Below are 26,071 nucleotides of genomic sequence, written 5' to 3'. Positions count from 1 at the left end.
GGCCAGAATGTACGATTGACATGTCATTGGATTTTTGAGATCAATTGAAAGAGTACGTGGACTGGGCTTCAGACTTTGCACCACAATTGGAGAGTGAAGGAATCTAATAAGTGTTTTTGATGTTTCGAGCTGAGAAGCAAACTCCTTCCGATATCCAAGCATATATCCGTGTACTAGCTAAGCAAAACCACCTTCAACTTGAGAAGCCTTGGATGTCCACCTACATAGTGATCTCCAGCTGAGCAGGTGGAGGAGGTCCATCATGGTTTCCCTCGTCCATCATGGTAGAAAGTCCATCGAGGTGGTTCTCGGTCTCATTTTGTCTCTCCTTACCAGCCTTCAGCAAGCGCTGGATCAACTCCTTGTTCTCCTGCTGCGCACTGACGGCCTTCTTTCCCTGCTCTCCCTTGGCAACACCCTTGATACTCTCCAAAAGGGCCCACATAATTCCACGTTGATGTTTGCTCGTCTTGGCCTGTCCGAGCCTCCTCTCGAAGTCCTGGTGATCGAAGGTAGGGATCGCTGCCTTGATAATTTCACGGGGAGCTGAAGAACCCACAACTGAGATTCCTTGGATGTAGATGAGTGTGAGAAGAGTCGTAATCTCCTTTTGTTGCTCGATAAAGTACTCGTCGTGAAGGGCGAGAACACCTGCTCGGAAAATCTCGGTACAGATGTAGTTCTGCACAGCATTGATCTCACCTGTCTGTCCACGAGGCTGAACAAGCTCGGGGATGATCTCGCGTAACAGTGCGATGGACTTGCTGCAGCAGCGGGTATCATGGGTGGTAAGGAAGTGTGTGCAGAGCACCAGCAAGGGTTCAACAATCGCCGGTGAGCCCAGAACATACCGCTTGAGCGATTGCAGGTGCAAGAACTCAGTCTTGGCGTTTGCTGAGTGGCCGCTTTGGGCAAGATGTGCCTGTACCGTACGCTCACTGACGGGCTGGATGATGTCCGCCGACAGCCTTATAGCCGCGAAGGACAAGTGCCTCATCAGAGACTCCTCCATCATCTCGCTGGAAAGCCCTTCGCCATCTGCAGAACCATCCTGACCTTCATCCGCTTTCGCAGTCAGCAGACCTCGCTGGGTTAATCTTGCCCATTCACGAACAAGTTTTGCATCCAATTCGTTTAATAACGGAGGAAGCACCGCCTGTAAGAAGTCGTCCCGGAACGATTCGGGGCAGTTGACGACCAAGGGACGAACACCGATGTTGAGCAGATGCGTCCAGGCATGCAAACTGAGCCCATCCACGTTCGTGAACAACGATTGCATAATCGTCTGTGACAGACCCGGCAGACTGTAGAACCTGGTGTCGAGGTTCGACAGGACGCCGAGGAGGATGTAACAATACTCACGAGTCTGTCGAATCCAATCACCAGCGGACTCGACCAACTCCTTGATTGTTCCCGTCGCCTTGCTGCCAGCAATGAACTCATCCTTCGTGGTAGAGCTAACACCGTGCAGCCAGTATCTCTCAATCACACTCTGCTGCACAATGTACTGCAACTCCGCTGGCAGAGACGCGTAGTTGGCTGGGGTATAGTAGGCATGAACCTGTCGCAACAACATAAGAATATTCGGTACGATTTGACCAATCTTCGCCGCCCATAAGTCAAGGGTGAACTGGTGCTGAGGGTGCTCCTTGCTGTGCGAGTCGACCGTGCACTCAATAAACTTGCGGAATCCGCGCAAAGGCCAAACCCATCGCCTCAACTCCTTCAACTCCTTCTGCAGCGCCTCACCCTCCACATCGAGTTCGATATTGCTCAAACTCGCTCCTGGCGCAATCCCACGCTTCCTGAAATACAGCATCATTTTATCCAACCCCATCATTTCCATGAACCCCTCCAAACTAGACAACTTGTTCGTGATATCCGCCTCCGTCCAGGCATTACACACCGGCGAGACAATGTCCTCAAACTTCGTCTTCTTGACATCTTGTGAGATATTTGACCTCTGCGCAATAATCAACAACAGCGCCCTCGGGATAGGAAGATCAGTCCTGCTCAACCGCGCGATATCGCTTGACATCTCATTAACCGTCTTCTCCAACTGATCATAGATAGGCCACAACTGATTCGGCAACATCGCGCCAAGCTTCAACATTTCCTGTCCACACTTTCCCCTGACCTCCTGCAAAGTACCCAACACGGTCTTGTCCGCGTCGGGGATGACATACGCCCAACCCGTAAGCACCTTTTCCAGAACCTTAAACATGAGAGCTTGATTGCCCTCCAACACCGCACCCGCAAAACTGACGATTACTTGCACCTGCTTTCCGAGCATCAACGGGTCGTTAATATCCAACCCCACAGTCCGCTCACACCATTCCTGCATCGTCGATAAACACTGCTGCTTCACCGCCGCATACTCCTCACCAGGATGCAGCGTCTCCCACCTCTTCACACCACGAATCGTTGCCTCGATAAGAACAAATGTCGCATCACACAGCAAATACGTATAATTCTTCTTCGTACAGAAACCCATCGAATCACGATGTGCCGGATCAGGCGGCATGTTAAGGAACATATTCAGGCGTTGGTTGGTATAAGCAACCGCTTCAACCGGACGTCTGCAGACACACAAGCGAGCGATATCGAAGAGGAAACGTCGGTAGTTTCCGGTGAACATATGCATCTCTGGGATAGAGTCGATATCCGTTTCCAAGTATGTCAAGGAGTTCTTGAACGCAGCAATCTCCGTCTCTCCCTTGAATTCTTCGTACTTGATCAGCCTCTCCCCAGCGAGCTCAAGCAGATGCGGCACAATCTTCGCCAAAGCCTCTTTCTCATTCAACCTCTTATTCCTCAACGAGAACTCCCAGAACCCCTGACTCAAACTTGACACGAGCAGCGACTCATGCCTACTCGTCTTCATCACCAACCCAAAATACTTCTCCAGACTCTCGTCACTCGGCAACTCAGCAGCACGCACCTCGTCCAGCAGGTTATACACACCAAGCGCCACGATCGCCTCAACCAGCTTCTTGAGATAAATGTAGTAATCCTCATCCAATGCTTCCGGGTCCAGCCCTGCACAGACGCGGTCATAAACCATCTCTAAACCGGCCAAACTCTCACTCTGAAACATCGTTGCGATCTGAGGCATGAATGGGTCCGTTGGTGCCGCTTGACGCGAAAACAGCAGGTAAAGACAATCCGCAGCCAATGTAGCGATTTGTACCGACGTACACATCAACGCACTACACAACCTCTGCAACAACTGCGCCTCGATAAAACATTCCGTTGGCGTCAGCCCAACGCAGATCTTGAAAGCTTTCAGGACTGCTGCGCCGAGTTTGATGGCTATTTGGGCGCCTTCGCCGCCTTGGTCGGCTGCGATGGAACATTCCGTCATACATTCTGCCCAACGGGCGAACCAGCCTGGATCACCCGCTTCTCTCTCATCGAATTCTGCGCCTGGTACGGGGGCTGTACCTAGGTTCTTTCGTACGGCGTCGGACATGAGAACGCTGAGCATTCCCGCCGTCAGGGTTTGGTGACGCAATGCGCATACGGGGTCATCCAGGATAAAGGTGTCTTCCATGAGTGAGGTGAGTGATGACAGGGCGATCAGTCGGGTTTTGGGTGATTCGCGCCAAAGACCGAGAAGAGTTGCTGAGTATTCGGGGAAGAAGGGACTGAACCATGCCCGCTTCGCAATTTCCGTAAGTAATACCGACAGTTTTTCTGGAATATACGACGGTGAGTTTCGTTGTGCCTGTATAGAACCATCGCGTCAGTACGCTGAGAACAAACCATATCACCCTGGTCCCATACCTCCTGAACAACAAGTTGCACAACACACCCCTTCAACTCCAACTTCTGTTCATCCGAATAATTCGTCCACGCATATCGTACACACCCCTCCAACATACTCAACCCAAAATGCCGTACCATCCCGACATCCACGCCCTCAGCCTCCGTCACCTTCGCTAACTCGAATCCGTAGATGGGAGCGAACTCGTAGTTCTCCTTAAGGTTTTCTAAATCGGTTTGAAGCTGTTTTCGGACATCGTTTGGTGTCAATGGGTTGTGGATCTGTGCCAAAGCGTTGACGATTTGCGGGAGGGCTATAACAAAGCAACACCATAAGCAACGTAAACAGAGCGAAGATTGATGAGAACATACCCGATGGATCCATGCCGAAGAGATTTATGCGCCGTCTAGGACCGGCAAGGTTCCTTGTTCAATGGCAATCGAGATTGAGTTGGAGTGCGGTGTTGATACGCGGCTCACTGACATGCGCACGCGCATCATGCCTGCGGGTGTTACGAACAGAGAGAAAAGCTTAAGTCGAATTATGAACCAATGGGGGATTCAAATCGGAGGATCATGGGGTTATCCAATTTTCGTCGAAGATGATGAAACAGCGTGAGATATGACCATGGATATGCACATGATATCTTAGATATACTCATATCCTCCTCCACAATCCCTCCGGGTATCCTACTCATGACATGCCACTTACTCCGCCTCCGCAATCGCAACCTTCGCCTCCTCCCTAATCTGGTTCTCAATCGCCGCATCATTCCCCAAGTTCAACTTTTCCGTCTCTCCACCAACTTCTCCATCCTCCTTAGCCTCCAGTCCAGTCTTTCCCTCTCCATCCCTGGCAATCTTAATCCTCGCATCCTCCTCACCCTGCACCTCCTCCGCCTTCGCCTCCCCAAGCTGGAGCTTCGCAGCTTCTTCGATAAGGCGAGCTTCGTCGCTCGCCCTCTGCAACCTCTCCGCATCAGCCTCATTCTTCTTCCGGATATACATCAACAACTCTGCCACGATTCCTCCATCCTCCACAGCCTGGACCTCCTCCGCCTTCCACTTCTTAAGGAGCGTGGCACGCTTCTTCTCCTTGCGCTGTTCCTCGATTTTCTGCGCCTCGGCAAGGATACGGGAGAGGCGGAAGTACATGTCGCCGATATTATGTTTTTGGAGGATGCCGTAGTTGGTGATGGTCTCGATCGTCGCCTTCTGGGTTGCGATGGCGGCGGAGTAGTCAGCCGTTGCGATTTGTGCATTCGTCGTGGGTCCGGCGTGGGTTAACGCGAGAGTATGGCCAGGGTGGAGCTTCAACCCCATACCGGAACCAACGACATACTTCCCATACCACGCACCAAGCCTCGTCTTACTCTGCACGAACCCACCAGCTCCACCACGTCTCAATCCTTCCTGCGCAAGATTCAAAGCCTTATCCGCCTCCGTAATAAACTTGGCCCAATCCGCATGCGTCAACTGACTCTCACAATCCGAACAAGCATAAGACCTCTCAGCCCTAATATCCTTCCCAGCCTGCATCGCCTTCACATCCTCAAAGATCGAATGAATGGTGCGCGGCGGGATGATGTACACACCACCCTTACACTCCGCACACCTAACCGCGGTCAAGAACCGATCGGAGGATTTCTCTATATCGGTCGCGCAGCGTTTACAGCGGCACCAGTAGCGGCGACGCATGAGGATTGCTCCGCGGCGGTTGTCACGGGGTTGGAGGAGTTGGTCGATAAAGGTGACGGTGATTTCCTCACCGGTTTTGATGGGGCGGAGGGCTTGGATGGAGATGGCGCGTTGAGGGGTGTTCTCAGGCAAAACAATCAAGTGCGCGTTGGGTGCACAGGAGTGGGGTGCGTAGAGGAGCGTGAGCGGGAAGACGCCCAATGCAGACTGGGGCGAGGGCAGTGAGTGCAAGTTCGCGACGATACGGGACGCGAGCTCGGTGAGGTACTGCACGGTGTATGGTGGCCCATCCTTCGGTGACGGAACGAGGTTCATCATGATTGACCAGAACTTGCCCCATCCTTTCGCGTCCGCGGTCTCCATATTCTCTCTCCTCGAGAACAAAGCCTCAAACACATCCGTCTTGGTACCGTACTCGCATACCTCCGCACCACCCTCCTCCGCCGCCTTACGCGCAAGGGTCTTGATCGCGAGACGAGCAACGTCAGAGTCGATTTTCTCGCTACTCCCAAGGTTGACAGAGTTGTTCTTCCGTTGTAACTCCTGCTCGGTCTTAACGGCCTCATTCGCCGCCTCGACCGCAGCATCAAACTCCTGCAACGCCTTACACTCAATCTCATGGATCGGGTGCTCCATACCCTGACAATCAGTCGAACACCACCCAACCTTCTTACAGTCCTCACAATCAACCCAATTGGCCGTAGCTGACGCAGTCTTCGAACTCAAACACAACGAACAACTCCCAGTCCTCGGAAACACAGCGGTAGCAGTCTCCGTCATAATCACCTCCCCAACCTGAATATCCCTCTTCGCAAACGCATGTCGTCCCCTAACCCCGGACCACTTGGGCTCGATCGCAGCCTCGAGTTTGTCCAATAATTCGGCGTGGTACTGTAAATCAGTCGGAGCCTGAGCTGGTTTCTTGGGCTTGTTGGCCTTTTTCTTGGGTGCGGTGGAGCCGTTGGAGGAGAGGGCGGGGTCGATGATCTGTGTTGATTCTGGATCGGACATTGTAATAATGGTGGATTGAGAATTGCAATTGACCTTGGTGGTGAGGTTGGTCTCTTGGGATCGCCGAGGATACCTTTGAGCGTCAGCGGGGATCAACCGTCGACACGTTGCCCGTTTCGGACAGGTGCGGAGAGCGATGTTGAACTCGGACGGCTGGACATGGATGAGATGGGATAAACGGGTGATAATTATCTTGAATATTATCCTTGCTTTTCCGTTGTAGCTACACAGGATCAGCCTACTTCTGCTTCGCTCCCTCCGCCAAAAACCACTCATAAGCACTCCTCCATGCGTCCTTGCCCTTCCCCTCAATAACATCCCCATGACACATAATTAACCTCTCAAAATCCCACTTCATCGTCTCCCGTGCCGCCTTACACATCTGCTCCCTATCCTTCGCGCCCACATACCACAAAAACCTCTTATGCCACACACTCTCATAATTCAACAACGCCGCAACCGAAGCAAAGGGATGGAGGAGTCCGGGCTTGGTGCGTAGCTTTGAGGCGTGCGGGGAGGAGTATTGTTCGCGGCCGGGGAGGTTGAAGAGGAGGTCGGCTGTGATGAGGGTTTTTGAGGTGGGGTGGTAGAATGCGATATCCTTATTGACGAAGCCGCTGAAGTAGACGCTTTGGATCTCGCTCTCGAACGGCAGAGTCTCTGATCCGCCTTTTTCGCGGTAGAGCTTGGAGAACTTGTAGTCTGGGTACTTCTTCTCGACACCCTCTGGGCCAATCAATTCGGCATCGGGGAACGCCTCATGCCAATTCTTGAATCCCATCTGGTGTTCCAAATCGGGCGCAACAATGTATTTCACCTTACCGAATGCCTCGACCTTCGCCTTGATGGTCTCGTCCAGCTTCGGCGTCGGTGAGATAACGAAGAGATCCTTCTCAGTGAGAGGAGAGGAGTTGGGCGTAGACAGACGAATGAGGGTAGCACGACCACCGAAGGGCACGAGGCCCATTCGGTTGAAGGGGAAGGAAATGGTAAGGATTGAGGGGTGGGGATTTGCGTAGACGTATGTTACGGGGTTCGTCATGGTGGTGATCTGCTTGGTATAACTGCTAAGGTGCGTTATGAAGGGTCCACTGGATGTTGTTTCTATCGAGGCAACTTGGGTTTCCTTGGAACGAGTTGGCGACACCCTGAGTCCCTGACGTCATGGATATCGATAATGCAATGTTCTACTGAATAATTGCAAGCATGAAGCTCACCTTGCTATTTTTACATGGCAGCTGTCCCTGACGTCACCACCAAATCCAAGTTGCAAACTCACCACCAACTCCATCATCAAGGGTGATTCATCCGATGACAGTGCTTAACTCACTCAACCCGAATGCCTGTATGTCCTCCTTTCTATCCTCCTCCCTCTCCCATTACTAACACCATCTCCGCAGTCCTCCGCGGCTTTCAACTGACCTTCCTCGGAACCTACCGCGCCATCCAAAACCCCTCCCTCTTCACAACCGAACACTACCGCCTCGCCTTCCGCTTCTTCATCCTCGGCCTCGCTCTCTACATCCTCATCGAGATCCCCATTCTCGGTCTCCGAAACTTCGTATGGCTCACTTCCTGGTTCGTCGATCTCGATAAATACGGCTGGGATGAATCATTGTTGAGCTGGCTGGGATTCGTGGAGAAGGAGGTGTTGCAGGTAGGGTTCGAGGCAATGATGGTATGGAAGTACGTTGATCCGGCCCCGACGGATGAGTTATTCATGACTTCCTTGAAATGGGTGGACAAAACCTACACCACAAAACACTCCAACGAAGACCCCAACACCCTCCGTCCTCCTTACCACACCTCACTTACCCTCTACCCCCCACGCACCCAACGAACCCGCACCCACCTCCTCACCTTCCTCCAACGCCGCGCAAAACGCATGGCAATCGGACTCGCCGTATTCTCCGCCGCACAAACACCCTTGATCGGCTCGTACGCGGTCCCACTCGCGACCATCTACGGCCTCCACCGCACCCTCGGTCCCGCCCGCGCCGGAATCTTCGCGGGCGTGTTGTGGTGTTTACCGAAGAGTTATGCAGTAATCGCCTACCAAGGCTACTTTGCCTCCCGAATCCTCGTGAATGACCTACTCAGCCCGTATTTTACCCGAATCCCCTTCACAGCCGCTCAAAAACGGAAGTGGTTCCGTGAGCGGGAGGGAGTGTTGGCGGGATTTGGGGTGGGGTGGTATCTCCTTACTCGTATTCCCGTATGGGGTGTACTGTTCCTCGGACTCGCAGAAGGATCTGCGGCGTTTTTGCTGACGAAAGTCACTGATGCCCCGCCTATGCCACATGTTGCCCCGGGGAAGGAAGTGGGAGATGTACCGATGGAGGGAGAAAAGAGGGTTGAGACGGATGAGAGGGTCCGGGAGTATTGTGAAAGGGAGGTGGGGTGGAGGAATCGGAAGAAGTTCTTGGGGCTGGGGTTGGGCGATCTGCTTAAAGGGGATTTAGGGATGGAGAAGACTGCAAAGGCCGAGTGATATGACGCGAGAAATCTGGGTGTATGACACATGATTTTGAGATGAGTGGTGATATGTAGCCGTATACTTATACCCTGCAACAATTTCATCAAGAAGCTTAAAGCCTGGGAAGATCAAAGTCAGCTAAGACAGAGGTTTTCCTAGCGGTTGCGGGATGTTGAACGTTACAAGCGGCCACGATTGCATGACCTTTCGGAAAACACAGTTCAGTATGCAATAAGCACCCGTTGTATTCGTAGAGGCTCCATATCAATCGTCCATAAAAATTCCCATTCGCCATGCGCAACCAAAGCCAAAAACGCCAATAATGTCCGTGCCCTAAAAAACACCCTTGTCTCGATCGTCCATCGATGCCCTACCCTCATCTTCACCCCATCACACCCTCTCAACATAAACCGCAAACCGCCCTCCAACGAAACTCTCCGCCAACCCCTTCCCACTCCCCGTCGTCTGACTAAACGCAACCATCTCCCTCCCAACCCTAACCCCAAACACGAAGTTCTCTCTTGCGACCTCTAAAAGCGTTGATGCGATCCGTTGACGGCGGTGGGAGTGTGAGGTCCAGATTCGGGAGATACCGAGGAGAGATGAATGGGGGGTTGGTGAGAGGGAGATTGAGGTTGAGGTGTGTGTTGGGGTTGGGGTTGGTTTCGTGGCGGGTTCGCCGGGTGAGGAGGAGGAGTCTGGCGGTGGGAAGGTCGAGTCGGGGAGGGTTAGGTAGGCTTCCGTGATGCGTTCGGCGAGTAGTGCACCGACGACCTTCTTCCCCTTCACGTACAAGAAACATTTATACCCTTTCCCTTCCTTCCCTAACCACTCCCCTCCCGTTCCTGTGCCCACCCCACCTTTTTGCGCTGCCCCCAGTTCCGTATTCACAACCTCCATGACCTCCGTACACTTCCTCCTAAGTCGCACATCCGACTCACGATCGACCGCGACGACCCTGTCTCCATTTTCTCCAGTCCAGCATGCATCGGCGGCGAGTGGAGATGGGAAATCAACCCCCCCGACGGATTTGGCGTGGAATTTGGAGTGGAGGGCGTTGTCTTCGGGGTTTTGGGGGGAGTAGGACATATTGCATTGTGTACATGTCGTCTTTACTCTCTGCCCAAGGTCGAGGTACAGTTGTGTCAATGTTCCTCCTCCTGCGATCTTCTGGGTGGTTTTTGGGTTTGGGATTGATTTGCCCGACGAAGTGGTGCTGGTGCTTTTCCGCTTGAGTCCAGGAAGTTTGGGGATCGTAGTCCTTCGTCGGATGGGAGAGATTTCAGGTTCTGGGGGTGAGCTTGAGGGAGGGGGACTCAGGGGATCTAGGCGGGGAGCGAAGACGGTGGGGTCGTTCTCCTTCTTGACGCGTTTGCGAGGCGGCGAGTCGAGCGTACTACCACCAAACATCAGAAACCAACCAAAAGAAAAAGGGGGAACGCGTACTCTTCGCTCATGGGCGCCTCAACGCGTGGTTTGCGAGCATAGGTTTTACGGACTGGAGGACGGCTGTAGGCAGGAGATGTCAGCAGAGAACAGTACAGAGGACGCTTGTTACTTACTCCATGGCAAGGACAGGCAGTGTTGTATCAAGGTCGTTCGAACTGTCAGGGTTGTCTGGTAATATATGGGCGGGTACCGGTAGACGCGACTGCACGTGACCCGGGACCTCAACAGACCCGTTTCGCATGGAACACGACATTGGTCCTTGGAGGAAGTCCAATAAGGTCGGAAGAAACCTTTGATAATAACGCAAATAACAAGTGAATAATGGTATCTATTGTCCTACTTACTTACTACCACCTCCATACACACATATCCTTCTTAAATCGTCACCCTCAACCCGGTAGCATTTTGCCCCACAGCCGACACCTGACAAATCGTACACACGCTCCCCTTATACTCCGGCAAATACGCCGCCTGATCAAACGGACACCTCACGCTCGGACTTGACGCGTAGATGGGGGTATTGGATGCAGCACAGACCTCGAACTCGGCAAAGTGGTCGAAATCGATCTCGACGGCGTCGCGGGGGTTGCGGTCTCCGGCTTGGATGATCATACGTGCTTGCTCGAGCGCTTTGCCTCCGCCACCGTTCACCAATTCCTCGAACGAGTGTGCGAACTTGGCGGCAGAATCAAAGTTCTTGGCCTTGTACGCAGAGTTCATCGCGGAACGCAACGCCAACTGCTTATGCGCAGGCTGCAATTTCGCACGGGTGAAGTATGCCGCCAACTCCAAGTTCCTCTTCAACTGCTCAGCATCCGTTCCGATTTCTCTTCGGGTAAGCTCGATGGAGAGACCGAGAATATATTCCTTGCAGACTTCGACAAGCTGAGTGAGTTCCTCCGCCTCAGACTGAGAAGAAACGGCAGTCAAGAGAAGGGTATGCAGAATCGTACGGAACAACGTCACAGCCTCACCGATATTGTTAGCCTTGACGAGCTTGTAAGCCTCCTGCAACTCATCCGTCGCAACCGCGCTCAAATCCCTAGGAATGACGGGCAGGATCTTCCGAGAATCAGTCTCATCCGGATTCCTCCTGACATGGTTCTCCAAACTGGGCAATCCGGCACCAGCAGGGAGGTACGTCTTACTAGCCTGAAAGATCGCCATGAAACGGGGCTTGAGGGGCTCAAAGTTCACGGCACCGATTTGTCTGTCCAAGAGCTGCATCGCGCTCTCAAATGAACCGGCAGCGACATGATCAGCCGCCAACGGCGAGTTACGGACCCAGAGATCCGCCTCGGAGGTACCAGGCTGAGCAGGACCGACATCTTCGGCGACTTGTTCCTCCTCGGGTGCCTCCATAACAATATCATCATCGCCCATATCCCATCCACCCTCCTCATCCTCGTCGCCCTCAACATCAATCAAGTCCGCAGCCTCATTCGCATCATCCCACTTCTCCTCCGCCGGAGTCGCCGGAGCATCCTCGAGGCTCATGTTCGCAACCTGATTCAACAACGTCTGCTCAAACTTGCTCTGACTCGCCGGCCTCAACGGCCAATTTGCCTCGAAAGTCTTAGACACGACAGCAGGAGGCTGCAACGCCCCGCCCATCTTATTCGGCATCTTAATCTCCTCCTCGCTCATCCCACACGCCTCCAAGATCTCCTGTGCCTCAGCCTCGAGTCCAGCAGTCTTGGCAGTCATGTAAGCAAGCGGATAAAGATCACACTCCTTCAACATCCTAATCCTAGACTCGACGTCACCCAAGAACAACGAGTTCTGAAACTGCGACATATAATCCCCACGATGTTCAGCAATCTTGAGCATCCGTCCCAACTTCTCCTGGTTTCCGGTCGCGAGGTAAAGGAACGACAACTTGTCGAACGCCTTCTGCTTCTGATACGTCATCTCCACAACCTGGTGGTTTCCCTGCCTCAACGCCTCCTCACCAAGCTTTGTCCACACCTCAGGCCTATCCAGCGTCTTCGCCTCTTCGAGCGCGATATCCAAGTTTCCGCACTCAAGCGCAAGCGCAAATCGCGTCTGAGGGTCCTGAACGAATTGAAGCGCGATCTCGGGGTATCCCTTCTTCTGCAGATACGAAATGATACTCTGTCCCACCAAGTTCGAAGTACGGATGATATGAAGCATCTCCTCATAATTCCTCTTGACGAGCGCGAGCTTGAAACGGTACTCAGTCGGGTCAATCGAGTAGATAACCGTCTTTGCCGACCTGTCAAGGCAGAAGACGTTCTTTCCCTTAACCTTGACCAAATACATCGGCTGCTCAAGCGTCCGAATGATACCGTTGTCTCCGTTGAGCAAGGTGTACTTGATATGGTTGAGGGTACTGTACAACAACACACCCGTATCATCCCACGTCGCACTCTTAATCCTAATCGTCTCGTGCAAGCTAGAAACCTGCTCCAAATTCTTGGTAGCGATCGTAACGGTATGCTTTCCCAACAACGCAACATGGCTTCCATCATTCGACCACACGACCTTCTTAATCAACGGAGTCTGCAAGTCCGCGATTTGCTTGCCTTGAGCGATATCGTACAACCCAACACCAGCAGCGAACGCAAAGACCAGCATTCCCGCACCGCCGTAGTAGACATCGGTGAGGGGCTGCGTAGGCTTGATCGTCTTTGTGACAGCATTCGAGAGATCACGAATTTCGATCGTGTTCGAAGCCTTATTGAAAACTGCAAACCTGTTCCTAGCGACCCAAAACGCACTATTCCCAGACCCTCTTACAAATTCCGTCTCCTCACTCCCACTGCCATCCCTCGGCAAATTCGCCAAGACGAAAACACCGTTATCGACGGACGACGTAACCAACACCGACCTTTCGGCAGGGTTGTATGAGAGGGTGCGAGGTTGGGTCCAAGCGTTTCCGAGTTTACGGAGGGAAACGAGGTTTTGGGAGGTGGTGTTGGAGGTCATGTCGTAGGACCTGACATACTTGTCCTTGGTAACCCAGAACAGGGAGTTGGCGTGCACCGAACACGCCGGCCTCTCACGCTCGAGCTTGAAGACCATGACACCGCTGTCGTGTCCAGCCGCGAAGAGGTTAATCTCCGGGTGCGCAACAACAACCCAGAAACGGTCATTCTCGCGCCTGAAAGAGGCGACGGAAGAGCGGGTGTTGAGGTTCCAAACACGAAGCGTCTTATCCTCACCACACGACAACAGCAGTTCCTGACGCGGGTGGAACAAGGCAGCACAAGCATTGTGGAAGTGTCCACGACAAGTGTCGACCTCCCACGCCTTCGTCTCCGACATACGCCAGAGCTTAACGAGACGATCATCACCGGCCGAAACAATCAGCGGCAAAGTCGGATGGAACGAAACCCAGTTAACACCACGATCGTGCCCATCAAGCACGAACCTACAAACCGCATCCTGGTTCCCGAATAAATCACCACCAGCGCCCGCAGCAGCACTATTCGCCCTCGCCATCTGTTCCTCAAACGTCATCGTCTGCGGCGCGACCGCGCTTTTCTTGCGCAGGTTCGAGATATCCCATACGCGGACCGTTTGGTCGAGGGAAGCGGACACGATGAGGTCTTCCTTGGGGTGGAATTGGGCACACATGACGTAGTGGTTGTGGCCAGTGAGGATGGCGATACAGGTTCTGGACTGCCAGTTCCAGATACGGATTGTTTGGTCGTCGGAGGCGGAGAGGATCCAGGGGTATTCGTGGTGGAAGAAGACGGTACGGACGTAATCCAGATGTCCTGTGCGGATTCGTTAGCATTTCGTTCGTTCGTGGCGAACAACACTAGCAACAAGTCCACACACCGTTCAGGGTAAACAAGCACTTCCGGGTCTTGTAGTTCCAGACTTTGATTTTGTAGTCGTCACCACCGGAGACGAACATCTCCTTCGTCGGGTGAAACGCAATTCCACGAACGGGACCATCGTGTTCCTCGAACCGGTCGAGCAGGGTGCCCATGCGGTAGTCCCATAGTTGGATTGTGCCGTTATGGAGGGAGGTCAGAATCCATGGACGGTTGGGGTTGGGGTGGAATGCGATTCCTTTCGCGCGAGAAGACTTCGACTCAAACTGTGTTTCTCCTGGGTCAGTACTGGTCCGCAATCGGTCTCGCAACAAGAAGTACATACCTTTGTGAGGAGCTGCATCTCGCCCGCCATTGTCGGATCGCGGTGGTGTTCTGACTGAAGCAATTGACCGTTCAGGCTCAATGGAGAGGGTAGGAGAGATCGAGAGGTTGTCGTTTTTGGGGGTTCTGTTTTGTTGGTTGCGTCGGTCGCGTAACCAACAAGTCGCTGGCAGGGACCGGCGCCTCGATGCTACGTGTTGTGCGTGCAGCCAAACAGGTCACATCCTGGTGATCCGACAGGAAAACACCGATTTTAAGATGCCTTTTTATCAGAAACTGCAGACAATTTTACCAGACAGCTCCTTGTTCCCTCCAATACCTCCCCGTCCCCTGTAGACCCTGGGTTCCCCACACCGCCCGCTACGCAACCATACAAAAGTCGACCCGGAATGCTTCCTCGGCCTTCTTTATTCCACCATCTCGATTATCAGTTAACGATGGATCATGGCAACTCCAGACGTGCTATCAAGTAGTCCTCCGACCAGCAGAAACGACACGATTCGCCATGCGCAACAGCCGCCGCCTCTCAACAGAGCTCCTTCCTCGAGTATGTCGTGGACTGCAGAGTCAGTACCGGTCGACAAATCTTCAAGAGATATTGGACCAGTGATCGAGGAGCTACCAGATCTAGAGAAGCCTTCCCCTCTGGGAGAAGCAGGAGTGAACAGAGATCCAGAAGTGGAGGAGACTGAGGACACCATCGCCCCATGGCAACGAAAAGTAGAGGCGGACAGGATCATGGTCGAGGAACTACATACACCAGAACCTAGTTCTGGGAAGAAGAGGAAAGGTCATGATGAAGGAGAAGCTGACGGAACGCCGACCAAACAAGGCCCGGGGGTTGGTCCAGCGAGATCAGAGGAGCGGATCATCCCAGCAAAGCGGATCAGAAAAACATGATTTCGCACATCTACACCAAAGCCACTGACGGGTAACAAAAATGTCTGTAGATATCTCACTGATTTTACCTCCCGACGGCACGATAACGTACCGGTAAACGGTGAACCAGTGCGGCCCGAAGGATGGATCCCGTGGGAACCCCGCACTTGCACCCAACCATAAGAGGTTCAAGACCCATTCCTTCATTCTAGTCAACAACTGTCAACTCCGGCATGGAGCTATTCACAGATTACGATTTCGGTGTGGGTACTGGTCTAGAGGTGGTACCCGTCTTCGCACCCGACTGGGAGGAGGACGAGACTGTTGTGACTTTGAACCACAACAGCAGCGATAACAAGGGTACCATCAACCTTGAAGTCGAGAAGCAGGAGAAACACGAGCTTGTTTCCTACGAAGAGTCGGATCTGAGCTCAGCTCAGGACCTGTCAGGCAAGCAGCCGAGCGGGATATATGCCCTCGATAATGTCTGACTTAGATGTTTAAACAGACCCAGAAAACGATATCGACGAGGTCCAAGTTGATGTGGTAGGGGATGAAGTTGAGAAAGAAGAGGAGGCAGCTGCGAAACCGCAAGAAGACGCCCCGAACACCGATGCTTCCTCCGAAGAGGAAGTCAGTCCCCCCAAGAAGCCTGAGGTCAAGAAGAATGCAGCAACGTCTCGTAAGAGGAAGGTCAAGGTGGAGGCCTCAGGTACTGCAGTTTCGCCTTTTTCCTGTTCATCTGCAGCACAGAAAACTGACCTTCACTGCCATACAGACGAGGATCCGGACGTCAAGTCAGAGCACGAGGATGATGGGAAGATCGCGAAGTCCGCACCTAAGCGTGCGAGGAAGAAGAATGGAGTCGCCACTCGTAAGAGGAACGTCAAGACAGCTGATTCAGGTGAGAAACACAACGACCTTGCCCCACTCCTATACAGTCGTGAATGCTGAGTTTGGTTCCTCACAGACGAAGAAGTCAAGTCCGAGGTTGAAGACGAAGACGAAGAAAAGATGGCGAAGCCGGCCGCCAAGCGATCGGTCGGAGAGACAAACCGGGATGGGACGAAGAGAGGCGGCTATACGCAGCAAGAGGATATGCGTATGATGATTCTTAGAGCCCAGGGCTTGTCCTGGTATGTCTTCCTCCCTTCCTCGCATCCACAAATCTCACAAATCCTCCAGGAACGCCATCGCCAAAGAATTGCCCGGCCGTAATGCCCACAATCTCCAATCCCACTATTGCGTCGCCAAACTTGGCAAACTTGACCTCTCCTCAATCACCTTCGACACATCTCACGGTTGGTCCAACGAGGCAGTGCAGTTTTTGCAGTTTATGAAAGAGGGGCGGAAGGCGACTTGGAAGCAGTTGGAGCAGTATTTTCCGGGGAAGTCGGGGAACATTTTGCAGAAGTATTATTCGGCGGTCACGCGTGGGAAGATTAAGGGGAAGGGAATTCTGGGCGGTGAGAAGGTGAAGGATGAGTAGGTGGGTTATACATACTTCAGGCTATGTTCGAGTAACGACGGATGAGGCATCGGAATGAGCAGAAGTATCATTCAGCTGAAGTCATTTGTGAAGGCGTATGCATATGTTTACTGAGCTACAGTATTAGTAATGAGTAATCTTATCTTCACATCAAACAACGAGCTGGGAAGTGTTTCCAACAGCCTTTGGAAATACTGTTTTTGTTCGACGGCAATTAAACGCGTTCGGATGTTCTTCATTACCAGTATTGTCCGCGACACGTGGTGAATCCAAAATGACATCCGTTACCGGAGGCACGGCTGGGAGTGACATATGTCTTAAGGCCAGAAATGCCCACATAATCCACAGCAACCGCTTACAAGACGTCTCTTCAGCTTCGCCGACATCAGCCGACTTGATGACCGCGGCCCATGACATGAGGAGGTTGTGCGTGAAAACAACCTCACACTGGAGTTCGTCGACCACGATGGAGAATGCGGTTCGTCTCCGGACCTAGAGCGAGCCAAGGTACTGCTTCATTGGCTTCTGCTCTACTTCGCAGGCCTTAAGGATCATTGAGTGACTTGATCCTCCCAAAACCTTCACCCAGCTGCGTACCTCCCTAACCCAAGTATCTCATCCATACTCTCCGCCTTAACCTCACGGAGCACTTCCTCCATCCCTTCCTTGACCTCCCTACGGAGGTCCAAAATCGCAGTCATCGCACACATTTTCTCATGCTCCTCCTCGTCATCCTCACTCTTCACCGCAGTAAGGCCAAGGACAGCATCCATCGCATTCTCAATCTTGGTCTCATCAGGCTCGGACTTGGTATCTTTATCGTTTCCTAGACCCAGCAAGAGGTCCATGTTGGATATCTTTTTGTCGTCTTCCAAGGCAAGAGATTGTTCGTAGGCTTCTTCTTCTTCAGCGAGCTGTTCCAGGGCGGTCTTTTTGTCTTCCCGACCCCGTTCTGACTTCACGACTTCGGACAGGACGTCGTCTTCAGACTCATCCAGGGCCTTGCTCTTGACGTCCTCGTCTTTCGATACACCGCCTTTGATTGCTTGAAGCCGCTCATTCGGCAGCAATGTCCGCGCGAGAGTCTCATGCACCTCCGGCTCCAATCTTGTCCTTAACGCCTCTAACAGCTGTCTTTCACTCTCACCAGAATCCTTTTGCGACCTCCGTCTCTTCCGCTTCCCCGGCGGTGGGGGTGAACTATCTGGGGATGGTGACAGGTCGGGGAGGTCATCTTCCGCCGTAGTGGTTGAGAAGAAGGGCCGATTCGAGGAGGCAGCAGCGACTGATGTGAGCTCGACGGCGGAGAATAGGGAGAGGACGGAAGCAGCTTCTGGATCCATCGCAGGTAGGGGATTGACCGAAGACCCTGCAATGTTTATAGGGCTTCGGCAGCCGACGGTCCACGACGGTTGTCGCCGTGACGCCCTCATCTTGATACATCATAATACTCTGGTTAGATTTGACTTAGTATCCTAAAATATTACTGATATTCCTCTCATCCCATTGCCTCCCTGATTTGTCACGGAGAACCTTCTTGCTGATGACCGAATTTCGCACTAACCCAGCTGCTGCCGCCTCACAACCGCAACCACAGAGAAACCAGGTAACCTCTCGAACAACAAACCTCCATCCACACCAAGCATACGAAATGGCTCTCAAGCGCATCAACAAGGAACTCGCTGACCTCGGACGCGACCCCCCCTCCTCCTGCTCTGCCGGTCCCATCGGGGTACGTGTCCCTTTGTCACCCACTGGTGGTGGCACAAACATGTGGAAGGAGTGTATTGACAATGATTTGATAGGATGACCTCTTCCACTGGCAAGCAACCATTATGGGCCCCGGTGACTCTCCCTACTCCGGCGGTGTCTTCTTCCTCGCCATCCACTTCCCTACCGATTACCCCTTCAAGCCTCCTAAGGTTAACTTCACGACGAGGATTTATCACCCGAATATTAACTCGAATGGATCTATCTGTTTGGATATTTTGAGGGATCAGTGGAGTCCGGCGTTGACGATTTCTAAAGGTATGTCTTGCATCCTGTGTGGGGTGTGATGGGGGTGAATGCTACTCCAATGGGGTGTACGCTTCCTATTTTCACCAATGCACCTCGTACGTTTGAATTATGTGAATGAATGCTAACCAATTGACAGTCCTTCTCTCTATCTGCTCTATGCTCACAGATCCCAACCCTGACGACCCTCTCGTCCCCGAAATCGCACACGTCTACAAAACCGATCGGGCGAGGTACGAGGCCACCGCGAGGGAGTGGACGAGGAAGTACGCCATCTAAGCTTCAGGTTTCGATGGCCTGAGTAGAATGAAGGAAGGAAGTGATGAACGGAGGCGTGTAAGATGATATAGGCATGTCGGTTTATTAGCTTTTGTCGGAGTCGAGGGGACGAAGGATGGTGGAGAAGAGCGAAGAATTGCGTATGTCTGCGACAGAATGTGATTCTCTTGCTATACCTTGAACGTTGTGTCTTGTGCTCCGTGTTTGCGGTGGGGTCAATGTTGTGCGATTCCCTATCCTATGAAATGTCCTTCGAAAATAACCATATAAAAACGCGTAAAGAAAAATGTATTGACCAGCAACACATACAAACGAACGCCAAGTGTCCCTAGTGTAATCATCAATACAGTGTCCATCTTACTCCACTCCCCGATCACCTCCTACTACATCCCCAATCTCTGCTCCAGCACCTCAACCCTCACCAACGCCGCATCCCTCTCCTTCCTAACCTTCTTCAACTCCCTTGCCATCCGTTCGACCATCCTAAACAGATCTTTGGCGCTGCCCAAGACTTGATCCTCCAGATTGTCTCCTTCGTGTTCGTCGTCTGAACCTGCACTAATGTCTTCGTCTTGATCGGAGAAGAAGCCTGAGTCGTCGACGGCGTGTGAAGGAAGTGAGAAGTTTCGGGGGGCTCGCGTGGGCGATTCTGGGATGTATGGTTCGTCGACGTCGAGGTCGGTGGTGGATTGTTGAGTGAGTGGGCCATTCGTATACGCATCCTCGTCATCCTCCATCTCCTCCTCCTCATTCATTTCCTCTTCTTCTACCCCCTCTTCGTCGGAAGAGTCATCAATCAACGACCCCTGCGACTGCTGACTATAATTCAACGTCGGACTCCCCTCAAACTCAATCGGCGCTCCAGCATTCCTCGGTGTCCCAAACCCAAGCGGGGTCTGTAAGCGCACCTCGGTGGGTAAGAACTCAGCTTGTTCGATTTCAGGAGTCTTTACGTCCTCGGTGGCTAGGGTGCTGGAGCGCCAGGTGTGATTTTGGGGGTGGGATCGACGTGCGAGTTTTTGGGAGGGGAGGAGGTGATCTTCGCCATGCGAAGAAAGCGTATAGGAGAAGGGCCGTTTAAGCATGTTAGAAGAGAGAGAACCGGTCGTTTGCGGACGTGCTCCGGCGCCGGGGAATGGACGGAGGTGGAAGTGTGTTGGTGGGGAGATGGAAGCTGCGGGTTCGAGGGTTGCGCGACGGGTTGGTGATGGACGGGGTGGGGTGTCGCTGTGATAAGGTATGTGGTTAGAGGATTGGAGAAAGAGGCGAGGAAAGGAAGAGAGGTACCTCATGATGGACAAATGCTATTGAATGAAGGGGCTGGTGGGGTGGAGGTGATCAAGGCTTGCAGGTTTGCGTAGGGAGAAACGGGAGACGCGCCGTAAAGTGAAGGAAGACGCGAAGGTAGACGCGTGTTGAGTGTCCATTGAAAGCGTGAAAACGAGACGAAACTGTTTCAAAATAACTTGGAAAACACCCCCGTTACTCTTCCTCCCATATCTCGTGAGTGAGATGTGCCCGATCCCATACATGTCTGTGCAGATCGGGGCGTTCAGTCGCGTCTCCCTGCAAACACAAAAGTCCGGGGCGTGTACACTGCTGTTTTGCCACCCCAGCTACTCCAACAAACGACCAGATCACCGCCTTGCCCCACTTCCACCTTCTTTAGAGGGCATATACAGAACGTTCAGAGGCAACAGCCGGTCTATATCAGCTTCCAGGCACTGTTTTTCGAGGTTCGCCACCTGCTTTTAGGCAGCATATATCACCATCACGACCGACAAACACAGCATATACCTCCGATAAACCACTATGCGTCGCTCAGCAGCACCCTCGCAAGCCACAGCTGTTCGCTCTCAGAACGACAACCCTTTCGGAACACCCATCGGTGGTAAACTCTCACTTCCCTTCAGAACCCCGCAGCCGAAGGGATCGACACTATCTACCCGCGACCTTGCCATTCCGGCACGAAAGCGACGAAAGGTCAACTACGCTGAATTGGGTGGAGGACAAGATACGGAGGATGGCGGAGCATACCAGACGACTGAAGAGGAGAATCGAGCGGCATTGTTGGATGTGACTAACAATTACCCGGTGTATACCCCGAAGCCAAAAGAGGTGGCATTCAAGAAACAGTTCTCGACACCGTTGATTAAGAAGGAGGATGGACAGTTCAGGCCTCCGCCGCCGAGTTTGGGAATGATCCGCAAGGCGAATTTCGTGCCGAGGCCGTTGCATGATCCTGCTGGGGAGTTTGCGATCGTGTTGTATGATCCCACGATTGATGACCTCGTCGCGCCGCCGACAGTCGAGGAAGCGACGAAGGTTGAGGATCTGAATCTTGCGACGGGGACGGAGGAGGTCGCTGTCGTTCCTGCGAAGAATGAGCCGAAGGTACATAGATCCCTCGCCGATATCCTTGGGATCAAGAAGAATCAGGAAGCCGAACGGCCGAAGGTTCCAGTCGTTATCGACCCACGTTTGGCGAAGGTCTTGCGTCCACATCAGGTCGAAGGAGTCAAGTTTTTGTATAAATGTGCTACGGGACGTGTAGTGCAGGGTGCCTATGGGTCTATCATGGCTGATGAGATGGGTCTTGGTAAGACTTTGCAGTGTATCGCGCTCCTTTGGACTCTCCTTCGTCAGTCTCCTGAGGCGGGAAAACCGACGATCAGTAAGGCTGTCATTGCATGTCCGTCCTCGCTCGTCCGTAATTGGGCAAATGAGTTGGTGAAGTGGTTGGGGAAGGATACCTTGACACCACTCGCTGTTGATGGAAAGGGTACGAAAGAGCAGCTTGTTGAGTCTTTGCAGCAGTGGCGACGAGCGGAGGGTAGGCAGATCGTGAGACCGGTGTTGATCATCTCGTATGAGTCCCTGCGACTCAATATCGCTGAGTTGCAGGGTACGGAGATTGGGTTGATGTTGTGTGACGAGGGTCATCGTCTCAAGAATGGAGAGTCGCAGACGTTTACGGCACTTGATTCGTTGACCTGTACTCGTCGTGTCATTCTCAGCGGTACACCCATCCAGAATGATTTGTCAGAGTACTTCTCGTTGTTGAATTTCGCGAACCCTGGGTTGCTTGGGTCGAGGATGGAGTTTAGGAAGAGCTTCGAGATTGCGATCTTGAGGGGTCGTGATGCTGATGCTACAGATGCTGATAAAGCCAAGGGAGATCAGAAGCTGGCGGAGCTTGGTGCGCTTGTCAATAAGTTCATCATTCGCCGTACGAACGATATTTTGAGCAAGTATTTGCCAGTCAAGTACGAGCATGTCGTCTTCTGTGGCTTGTCACCGTTACAGGAGAGTTTGTACAAGCATTTCGTTGCTTCGCCTGAGATTAAGAAGTTGTTGAAGGGAACTGGATCGCAGCCACTCAAGGCTATTGGTATGTTGAAGAAGTTGTGTAACCACCCTGAGTTACTTGATCTTCCGAAGGATCTGGAGGGTTGTGAGAAGCTGTTGCCGGAAGATTGGGGTGTGGATATGGGTGGTGGTGGGCGCGGTGGTCGTGGTGGTCGTAACGGGCCTGAAGTCAAGACGTGGTATTCCGGCAAGATGATCGTGCTGGATCGTATGCTTGCACGCATTCGTGCCGAGACGAACGACAAGATCGTGTTGATCTCGAACTATACCCAGACATTGGATTTGTTCGAGAAGCTTTGCCGGAGTCGGAGGTATGGGTCTCTTAGGCTCGACGGTACGATGAACGTGAATAAGCGGCAGAAGCTTGTTGATCGGTTCAATAACCCTGAGGGTGAGGAGTTTGTCTTTTTGCTTAGTTCGAAGGCTGGTGGATGTGGCCTCAACTTGATCGGAGCAAACCGCTTGATCTTGTTTGACCCTGATTGGAATCCGGCAGCTGATCAGCAGGCTTTGGCTCGTGTCTGGCGTGATGGACAGAAGAAGGACTGTTTTGTCTACCGCTTCATCGCCACTGGTACCATCGAAGAAAAGATCTTCCAGCGTCAGTCAATGAAACAAAACCTCTCCTCCGCTGTCGTCGACAGCAACGAAGACGTTGAACGCCACTTCTCCATGAAAGACCTTCGCGAGCTCTTCATGCTCAACCAAGAAACGATCTCGGATACGCACGATACGTTCAAGTGTAAGCGTTGTGTGAAGGGTAAACAGTTTTCGAAGGCGCCGGCGATGTTGTATGGTGATACGAGTAGTTGGAATCATTTTACGAGGGAGTGCTTGAAGGGGATTCAAGATTTGTTGTTGAGGCAGGAGGCGGAGGAGAATGTCGTGAGCATGTGCTTTCAGTATATTTCGCATTAGTGTGGTGCTTGGTGTTCATGTTCTTTTTGCTTTCTGAGGTGTTTGGGATTGTTGGACTTTGGACGAGGTGTTGCTCTCTTGAAATATCATGACGGTCCACGTTTACTCGGTTATAGAAGTAGAAATATTGATATCACTACGGATACGTAACCTTTCGAATTACAGAAGATATGATGAAGCTCAAAGCAATCATCTTATTGTCTCCTCCATGTTCCCTGATGTCACAAACCTAAAGTGAACTTGAGCTCAATCTTTGCGGATAGTGCTTGCACGCTGGAAGTATCTTGATTCCAAGCTTGGGATGTGCCGCTCCACATGTAGCTTCCTAATCCGGATCCGGAAGGCACAACACATCTGTCCCAAGCTCTCCCCACTCATTCTCACAAAGGCTGATGGACAGAGATAGCATGGAATGGATACCAAAACAAACTCTGCCTCCTTACCTTTCGTTCCATACTACCTGGCAGTCGCTGCTCATTCTTTACTCAGTTTAGATACCCTCGTCTTCTGCATGCTGAGACACACACTCATGGAATGGGTACCTGTTCCTTCCCTTTTGAGTCTTTGTTCTTCGCTCAAAAAAGAGCGCAAGGAAGAGGGCAAAGGTCTCATGGTTAGGTCTGCCAATCGAATCTTTCGTATCCAACCCCATCTCATTCAGCAGGCCCACTTTGTACAAAATCACAAGTAACAATCATCTTCCCAGTTTTGGGTCTTGCGATACAAGCTATTGTGTTGACTGACAGCGTACAAGGGAGACCAGCGGGGTAGGAGGACGAGAAATGACTCAGGAGGAGGGAGAACGGAACACAAACACCATGGCTCATCCCACTCCCTGACAGCAATGACGATCATGTTCCCGGTCTGGGTTGCCATAATTTAAGCCATCGCTCCAAGGAAAGATGATCAGTCTGAGTGAATCGCCTCTTATCTCTCCAAAAGAGATTAAGCGACTGGTCCCAGTCTGCCCCCCTCCAGGATTCTGTTGGATTTTTCGCCACTGACCCCCGCAGCGGGCAGCAGATCTATGCTGTTTATGATCATTAGTAGTTCACTGTTTGTCTGCCCAATCCTGCGTTGGAGCATAGATGCTGCATAGATATTCTCCATGGCCATGTTTTGGATGTTTTGAAGTCAGATGTACATGTTGTGCGCGAGTGATCGATTGACGCTAGCATTTACCTGCTCCGGATCCGGTACCAGCGTTTCCAGAAAACCTCACGCTCTGTTTTCTAGTGTTGCTCGCTTGTTAATGGACGATAACACGCCGGACCGAAAAACCTGTTAGATCTTCTCTCAAATCGCGAATGTAGAGCACGGCAGCTGGCTATATAGCAATGGGTTCACTGATCCTCCCTGCTCGCTGCTTCACCTCTTCGCTCCCAGCTCGCCTTACCGGATTCACACGTGCGCGATACAGTAAAGTCCGACGGGCTGCATCCTGCGGCTCCCCGCTACTCCCAAACAAAGCAGAACACATCCCTGTCGCCCAATCTACACAAAACAGCATACACCCGGGTTGATCAGCTATAAGGACTCTTATTTGGATTGGACAGGAAGGACAGAAAGTTCAAGGACGACGAGATGACTGCTGCGACTACTACCACGACGATGAACGCGCCGACGGAGCAGGCTCAGCCTAGGGAGAGGGTTGCGAGACAGGCGAGTCTTGATGAAGGATAGGGAGGTGATCAGGAGTGCTGATTTGGCGTGTGCGTTCAGAAGTCTGCCGCAAAGAGATTGTCGAGTATCTTCTCGCATGATTCGGCGACGACGGCGGTGACGGCGAACACTGCGGAGAAGCAGGAGGATCTGTTTTCGGTACGTTTCCCTCCCAACCCCCCGCGTCTGATCACAGTCATCGTTGGTTTAGTGATCCTATGTGAGTGAATTGCTGACCATGTTGCGTTTTTAGATCGCCGACCATCTGGGACGCCTGAATTCCCCATCCCTGGCGGATAAGCAGCGATTCTTCGCAGACGCAGAGAAGGAGGACACATTAAAGACCTTGGCAATGACTGCGAAGTTGGACAGAGCTTTGGAGAGAAGATTGGGCAACCAAGATGCGAAGGAGAGGAAGAGTGGGTGTGATGTGATTGCGGAGGAGGTTGTGTTGGCGGAGCCTGTGACCGGTGCTGCGCAGCTCTAAACGTGATGACACGAGAATGGATCGGCCATGGGAGTGAGGCAGCGAGACGAAGAGAGACAAGACGAGGAAAGCGTTACGGTGGCCTCGTTGGTTGTGTCTTTTTGGGGTTGGGTGTTTGATGGACTTTTTGCAGCGCTCCGATACACGAATGAGCAGACCTTTTCAATAAAGACAACTGAACGGACCTTCATGTATTCCAAGGTCTTTACCACACGATCGAAAGGCTACCCTGGGGACCGCTTTCCTCAGTGAGACGTCAGCGCCGTAATTGCTGTGAGGTGTTAGCGTTCGTTCAGTTGGTGCGCAACGCTAGACGAATACTGGGCACGTCAACGCGAAGGCTGTAAGTACCAGCATTCACCCCGGTCCATTCCATTCTCCAACCAACCCAGCTACAGCGGAGCAACAGCATACATCTCCTGCTGTCACCTATTACTCCATCC

At 52.4% G+C, this 26,071-nt stretch overlaps 13 protein-coding genes across 13 annotated transcripts; 5 read left to right on the top strand and 8 right to left on the bottom strand.

Moving 5' to 3' along the window:
• Window positions 1-14: 14 nt before the first annotated feature.
• Window positions 15-4,228, bottom strand: SAICODRAFT_98432 (uncharacterized protein). Its single transcript, XM_019172160.1, has 3 exons — window positions 4,138-4,228; window positions 3,787-4,079; window positions 15-3,727 (listed from the first exon to the last, which is right to left on the bottom strand). Exons 1-3 carry the CDS (start codon window positions 4,148-4,150, stop codon window positions 221-223), a joined length of 3,813 nt encoding a protein of 1,270 aa, XP_019020755.1. The 5' UTR covers window positions 4,151-4,228; the 3' UTR covers window positions 15-220.
• Window positions 4,229-4,473: 245 nt separating this feature from the next.
• On the bottom strand, window positions 4,474-6,479 carry SAICODRAFT_22335 (SET domain-containing protein; the record flags this gene model as incomplete). The annotated part of the gene is made up of 1 exon (XM_019166554.1): window positions 4,474-6,479. Exon 1 carries the CDS (start codon window positions 6,472-6,474, stop codon window positions 4,474-4,476), a length of 2,001 nt encoding a protein of 666 aa, XP_019020754.1. The 5' UTR covers window positions 6,475-6,479.
• A 229-nt stretch (window positions 6,480-6,708) lies between these two features.
• Window positions 6,709-7,562, bottom strand: SAICODRAFT_98430 (uncharacterized protein). The gene has a single exon (XM_019172159.1). The coding sequence runs from the start codon at window positions 7,514-7,516 to the stop codon at window positions 6,713-6,715; it is 804 nt and encodes a 267-aa protein (XP_019020753.1). The 5' UTR covers window positions 7,517-7,562; the 3' UTR covers window positions 6,709-6,712.
• Window positions 7,563-7,785: 223 nt separating this feature from the next.
• On the top strand, window positions 7,786-8,965 carry SAICODRAFT_10660 (uncharacterized protein; the record flags this gene model as incomplete). Its single annotated transcript, XM_019165287.1, has 2 exons — window positions 7,786-7,819; window positions 7,875-8,965. 2 exons carry the CDS (start codon window positions 7,786-7,788, stop codon window positions 8,963-8,965), a joined length of 1,125 nt encoding a protein of 374 aa, XP_019020752.1.
• A 220-nt stretch (window positions 8,966-9,185) lies between these two features.
• On the bottom strand, window positions 9,186-10,563 carry SAICODRAFT_32401 (uncharacterized protein). The gene is made up of 3 exons (XM_019168202.1): window positions 10,513-10,563; window positions 10,397-10,459; window positions 9,186-10,346 (listed from the first exon to the last, which is right to left on the bottom strand). The coding sequence occupies exons 1-3, from the start codon at window positions 10,515-10,517 to the stop codon at window positions 9,341-9,343; spliced, it is 1,074 nt and encodes a 357-aa protein (XP_019020751.1). The 5' UTR covers window positions 10,518-10,563; the 3' UTR covers window positions 9,186-9,340.
• A 176-nt stretch (window positions 10,564-10,739) lies between these two features.
• On the bottom strand, window positions 10,740-14,560 carry SAICODRAFT_37770 (coatomer subunit alpha; the record flags this gene model as incomplete). The annotated part of the gene is made up of 4 exons (XM_019168577.1): window positions 10,740-10,742; window positions 10,787-14,142; window positions 14,207-14,471; window positions 14,531-14,560. 4 exons carry the CDS (start codon window positions 14,558-14,560, stop codon window positions 10,740-10,742), a joined length of 3,654 nt encoding a protein of 1,217 aa, XP_019020750.1.
• A 302-nt stretch (window positions 14,561-14,862) lies between these two features.
• SAICODRAFT_194351 (uncharacterized protein) lies at window positions 14,863-15,695 on the top strand. Its single transcript, XM_019166097.1, has one exon. It carries the CDS (start codon window positions 14,974-14,976, stop codon window positions 15,427-15,429), a length of 456 nt encoding a protein of 151 aa, XP_019020749.1. The 5' UTR covers window positions 14,863-14,973; the 3' UTR covers window positions 15,430-15,695.
• Window positions 15,696-16,561, top strand: SAICODRAFT_194350 (uncharacterized protein). Its single transcript, XM_019166096.1, has one exon. The coding sequence runs from the start codon at window positions 15,962-15,964 to the stop codon at window positions 16,514-16,516; it is 555 nt and encodes a 184-aa protein (XP_019020748.1). The 5' UTR covers window positions 15,696-15,961; the 3' UTR covers window positions 16,517-16,561.
• A 385-nt stretch (window positions 16,562-16,946) lies between these two features.
• On the bottom strand, window positions 16,947-17,657 carry SAICODRAFT_32400 (uncharacterized protein). The gene has a single exon (XM_019168201.1). It carries the CDS (start codon window positions 17,312-17,314, stop codon window positions 17,048-17,050), a length of 267 nt encoding a protein of 88 aa, XP_019020747.1. The 5' UTR covers window positions 17,315-17,657; the 3' UTR covers window positions 16,947-17,047.
• SAICODRAFT_194348 (uncharacterized protein) lies at window positions 17,397-18,423 on the bottom strand. The gene has a single exon (XM_019166095.1). It carries the CDS (start codon window positions 18,328-18,330, stop codon window positions 17,479-17,481), a length of 852 nt encoding a protein of 283 aa, XP_019020746.1. The 5' UTR covers window positions 18,331-18,423; the 3' UTR covers window positions 17,397-17,478.
• Window positions 18,424-18,470: 47 nt separating this feature from the next.
• On the top strand, window positions 18,471-19,465 carry SAICODRAFT_194215 (ubiquitin-conjugating enzyme E2-16 kDa). The gene is made up of 4 exons (XM_019166092.1): window positions 18,471-18,629; window positions 18,703-18,925; window positions 19,053-19,153; window positions 19,307-19,465. Exons 1-4 carry the CDS (start codon window positions 18,549-18,551, stop codon window positions 19,352-19,354), a joined length of 453 nt encoding a protein of 150 aa, XP_019020745.1. The 5' UTR covers window positions 18,471-18,548; the 3' UTR covers window positions 19,355-19,465.
• On the bottom strand, window positions 19,390-20,669 carry SAICODRAFT_32398 (uncharacterized protein). The gene has a single exon (XM_019168200.1). It carries the CDS (start codon window positions 20,482-20,484, stop codon window positions 19,576-19,578), a length of 909 nt encoding a protein of 302 aa, XP_019020744.1. The 5' UTR covers window positions 20,485-20,669; the 3' UTR covers window positions 19,390-19,575.
• Window positions 20,670-20,767: 98 nt separating this feature from the next.
• SAICODRAFT_22326 (uncharacterized protein) lies at window positions 20,768-25,680 on the top strand. Its single transcript, XM_019166552.1, has 4 exons — window positions 20,768-23,463; window positions 25,036-25,129; window positions 25,202-25,300; window positions 25,395-25,680. Exons 1-4 carry the CDS (start codon window positions 21,005-21,007, stop codon window positions 25,626-25,628), a joined length of 2,886 nt encoding a protein of 961 aa, XP_019020743.1. The 5' UTR covers window positions 20,768-21,004; the 3' UTR covers window positions 25,629-25,680.
• Window positions 25,681-26,071: the final 391 nt, after the last annotated feature.

The sequence above is a fragment of the Saitoella complicata genome, assembly GCF_001661265.1.
Source record: "Saitoella complicata NRRL Y-17804 unplaced genomic scaffold SAICOscaffold_33, whole genome shotgun sequence".
Lineage (NCBI taxonomy): Eukaryota > Fungi > Ascomycota > Saitoellomycetes > Saitoellales > Saitoellaceae > Saitoella > Saitoella complicata.
The sequence above is the reverse complement of the archived record's forward strand: the minus strand, read 5'-3'. Positions and strand labels throughout refer to the sequence as shown.

Coding starts and splice junctions, on each gene's coding strand:
- SAICODRAFT_32398 (XM_019168200.1), bottom strand. CDS start 20,484: ATGAGGTACCTCTCTTCCTTTCCTCGCCTCTTTCTCCAATCCTCTAAC.
- SAICODRAFT_22326 (XM_019166552.1), top strand. CDS start 21,005: ATGCGTCGCTCAGCAGCACCCTCGCAAGCCACAGCTGTTCGCTCTCAG. Junction 25,130..25,201: donor AGGCTCAGCCTAGGGAGAGG/GTTGCGAGACAG, acceptor GTGTGCGTTCAG/AAGTCTGCCGCAAAGAGATT. Junction 25,301..25,394: donor AGCAGGAGGATCTGTTTTCG/GTACGTTTCCCT, acceptor TTGCGTTTTTAG/ATCGCCGACCATCTGGGACG.
- SAICODRAFT_32401 (XM_019168202.1), bottom strand. Junction 10,347..10,396: donor GAGGCGCCCATGAGCGAAGA/GTACGCGTTCCC, acceptor GTTTGGTGGTAG/TACGCTCGACTCGCCGCCTC.
- SAICODRAFT_194350 (XM_019166096.1), top strand. CDS start 15,962: ATGAAGTTGAGAAAGAAGAGGAGGCAGCTGCGAAACCGCAAGAAGACG.
- SAICODRAFT_32400 (XM_019168201.1), bottom strand. CDS start 17,314: ATGTCATGGGCCGCGGTCATCAAGTCGGCTGATGTCGGCGAAGCTGAA.
- SAICODRAFT_98430 (XM_019172159.1), bottom strand. CDS start 7,516: ATGACGAACCCCGTAACATACGTCTACGCAAATCCCCACCCCTCAATC.
- SAICODRAFT_194215 (XM_019166092.1), top strand. CDS start 18,549: ATGGCTCTCAAGCGCATCAACAAGGAACTCGCTGACCTCGGACGCGAC. Junction 18,630..18,702: donor GCTCTGCCGGTCCCATCGGG/GTACGTGTCCCT, acceptor ATGATTTGATAG/GATGACCTCTTCCACTGGCA. Junction 18,926..19,052: donor GGCGTTGACGATTTCTAAAG/GTATGTCTTGCA, acceptor ACCAATTGACAG/TCCTTCTCTCTATCTGCTCT.
- SAICODRAFT_98432 (XM_019172160.1), bottom strand. Junction 3,728..3,786: donor TGCAACTTGTTGTTCAGGAG/GTATGGGACCAG, acceptor GGTTCTATACAG/GCACAACGAAACTCACCGTC.
- SAICODRAFT_194348 (XM_019166095.1), bottom strand. CDS start 18,330: ATGAGGGCGTCACGGCGACAACCGTCGTGGACCGTCGGCTGCCGAAGC.
- SAICODRAFT_194351 (XM_019166097.1), top strand. CDS start 14,974: ATGGCAACTCCAGACGTGCTATCAAGTAGTCCTCCGACCAGCAGAAAC.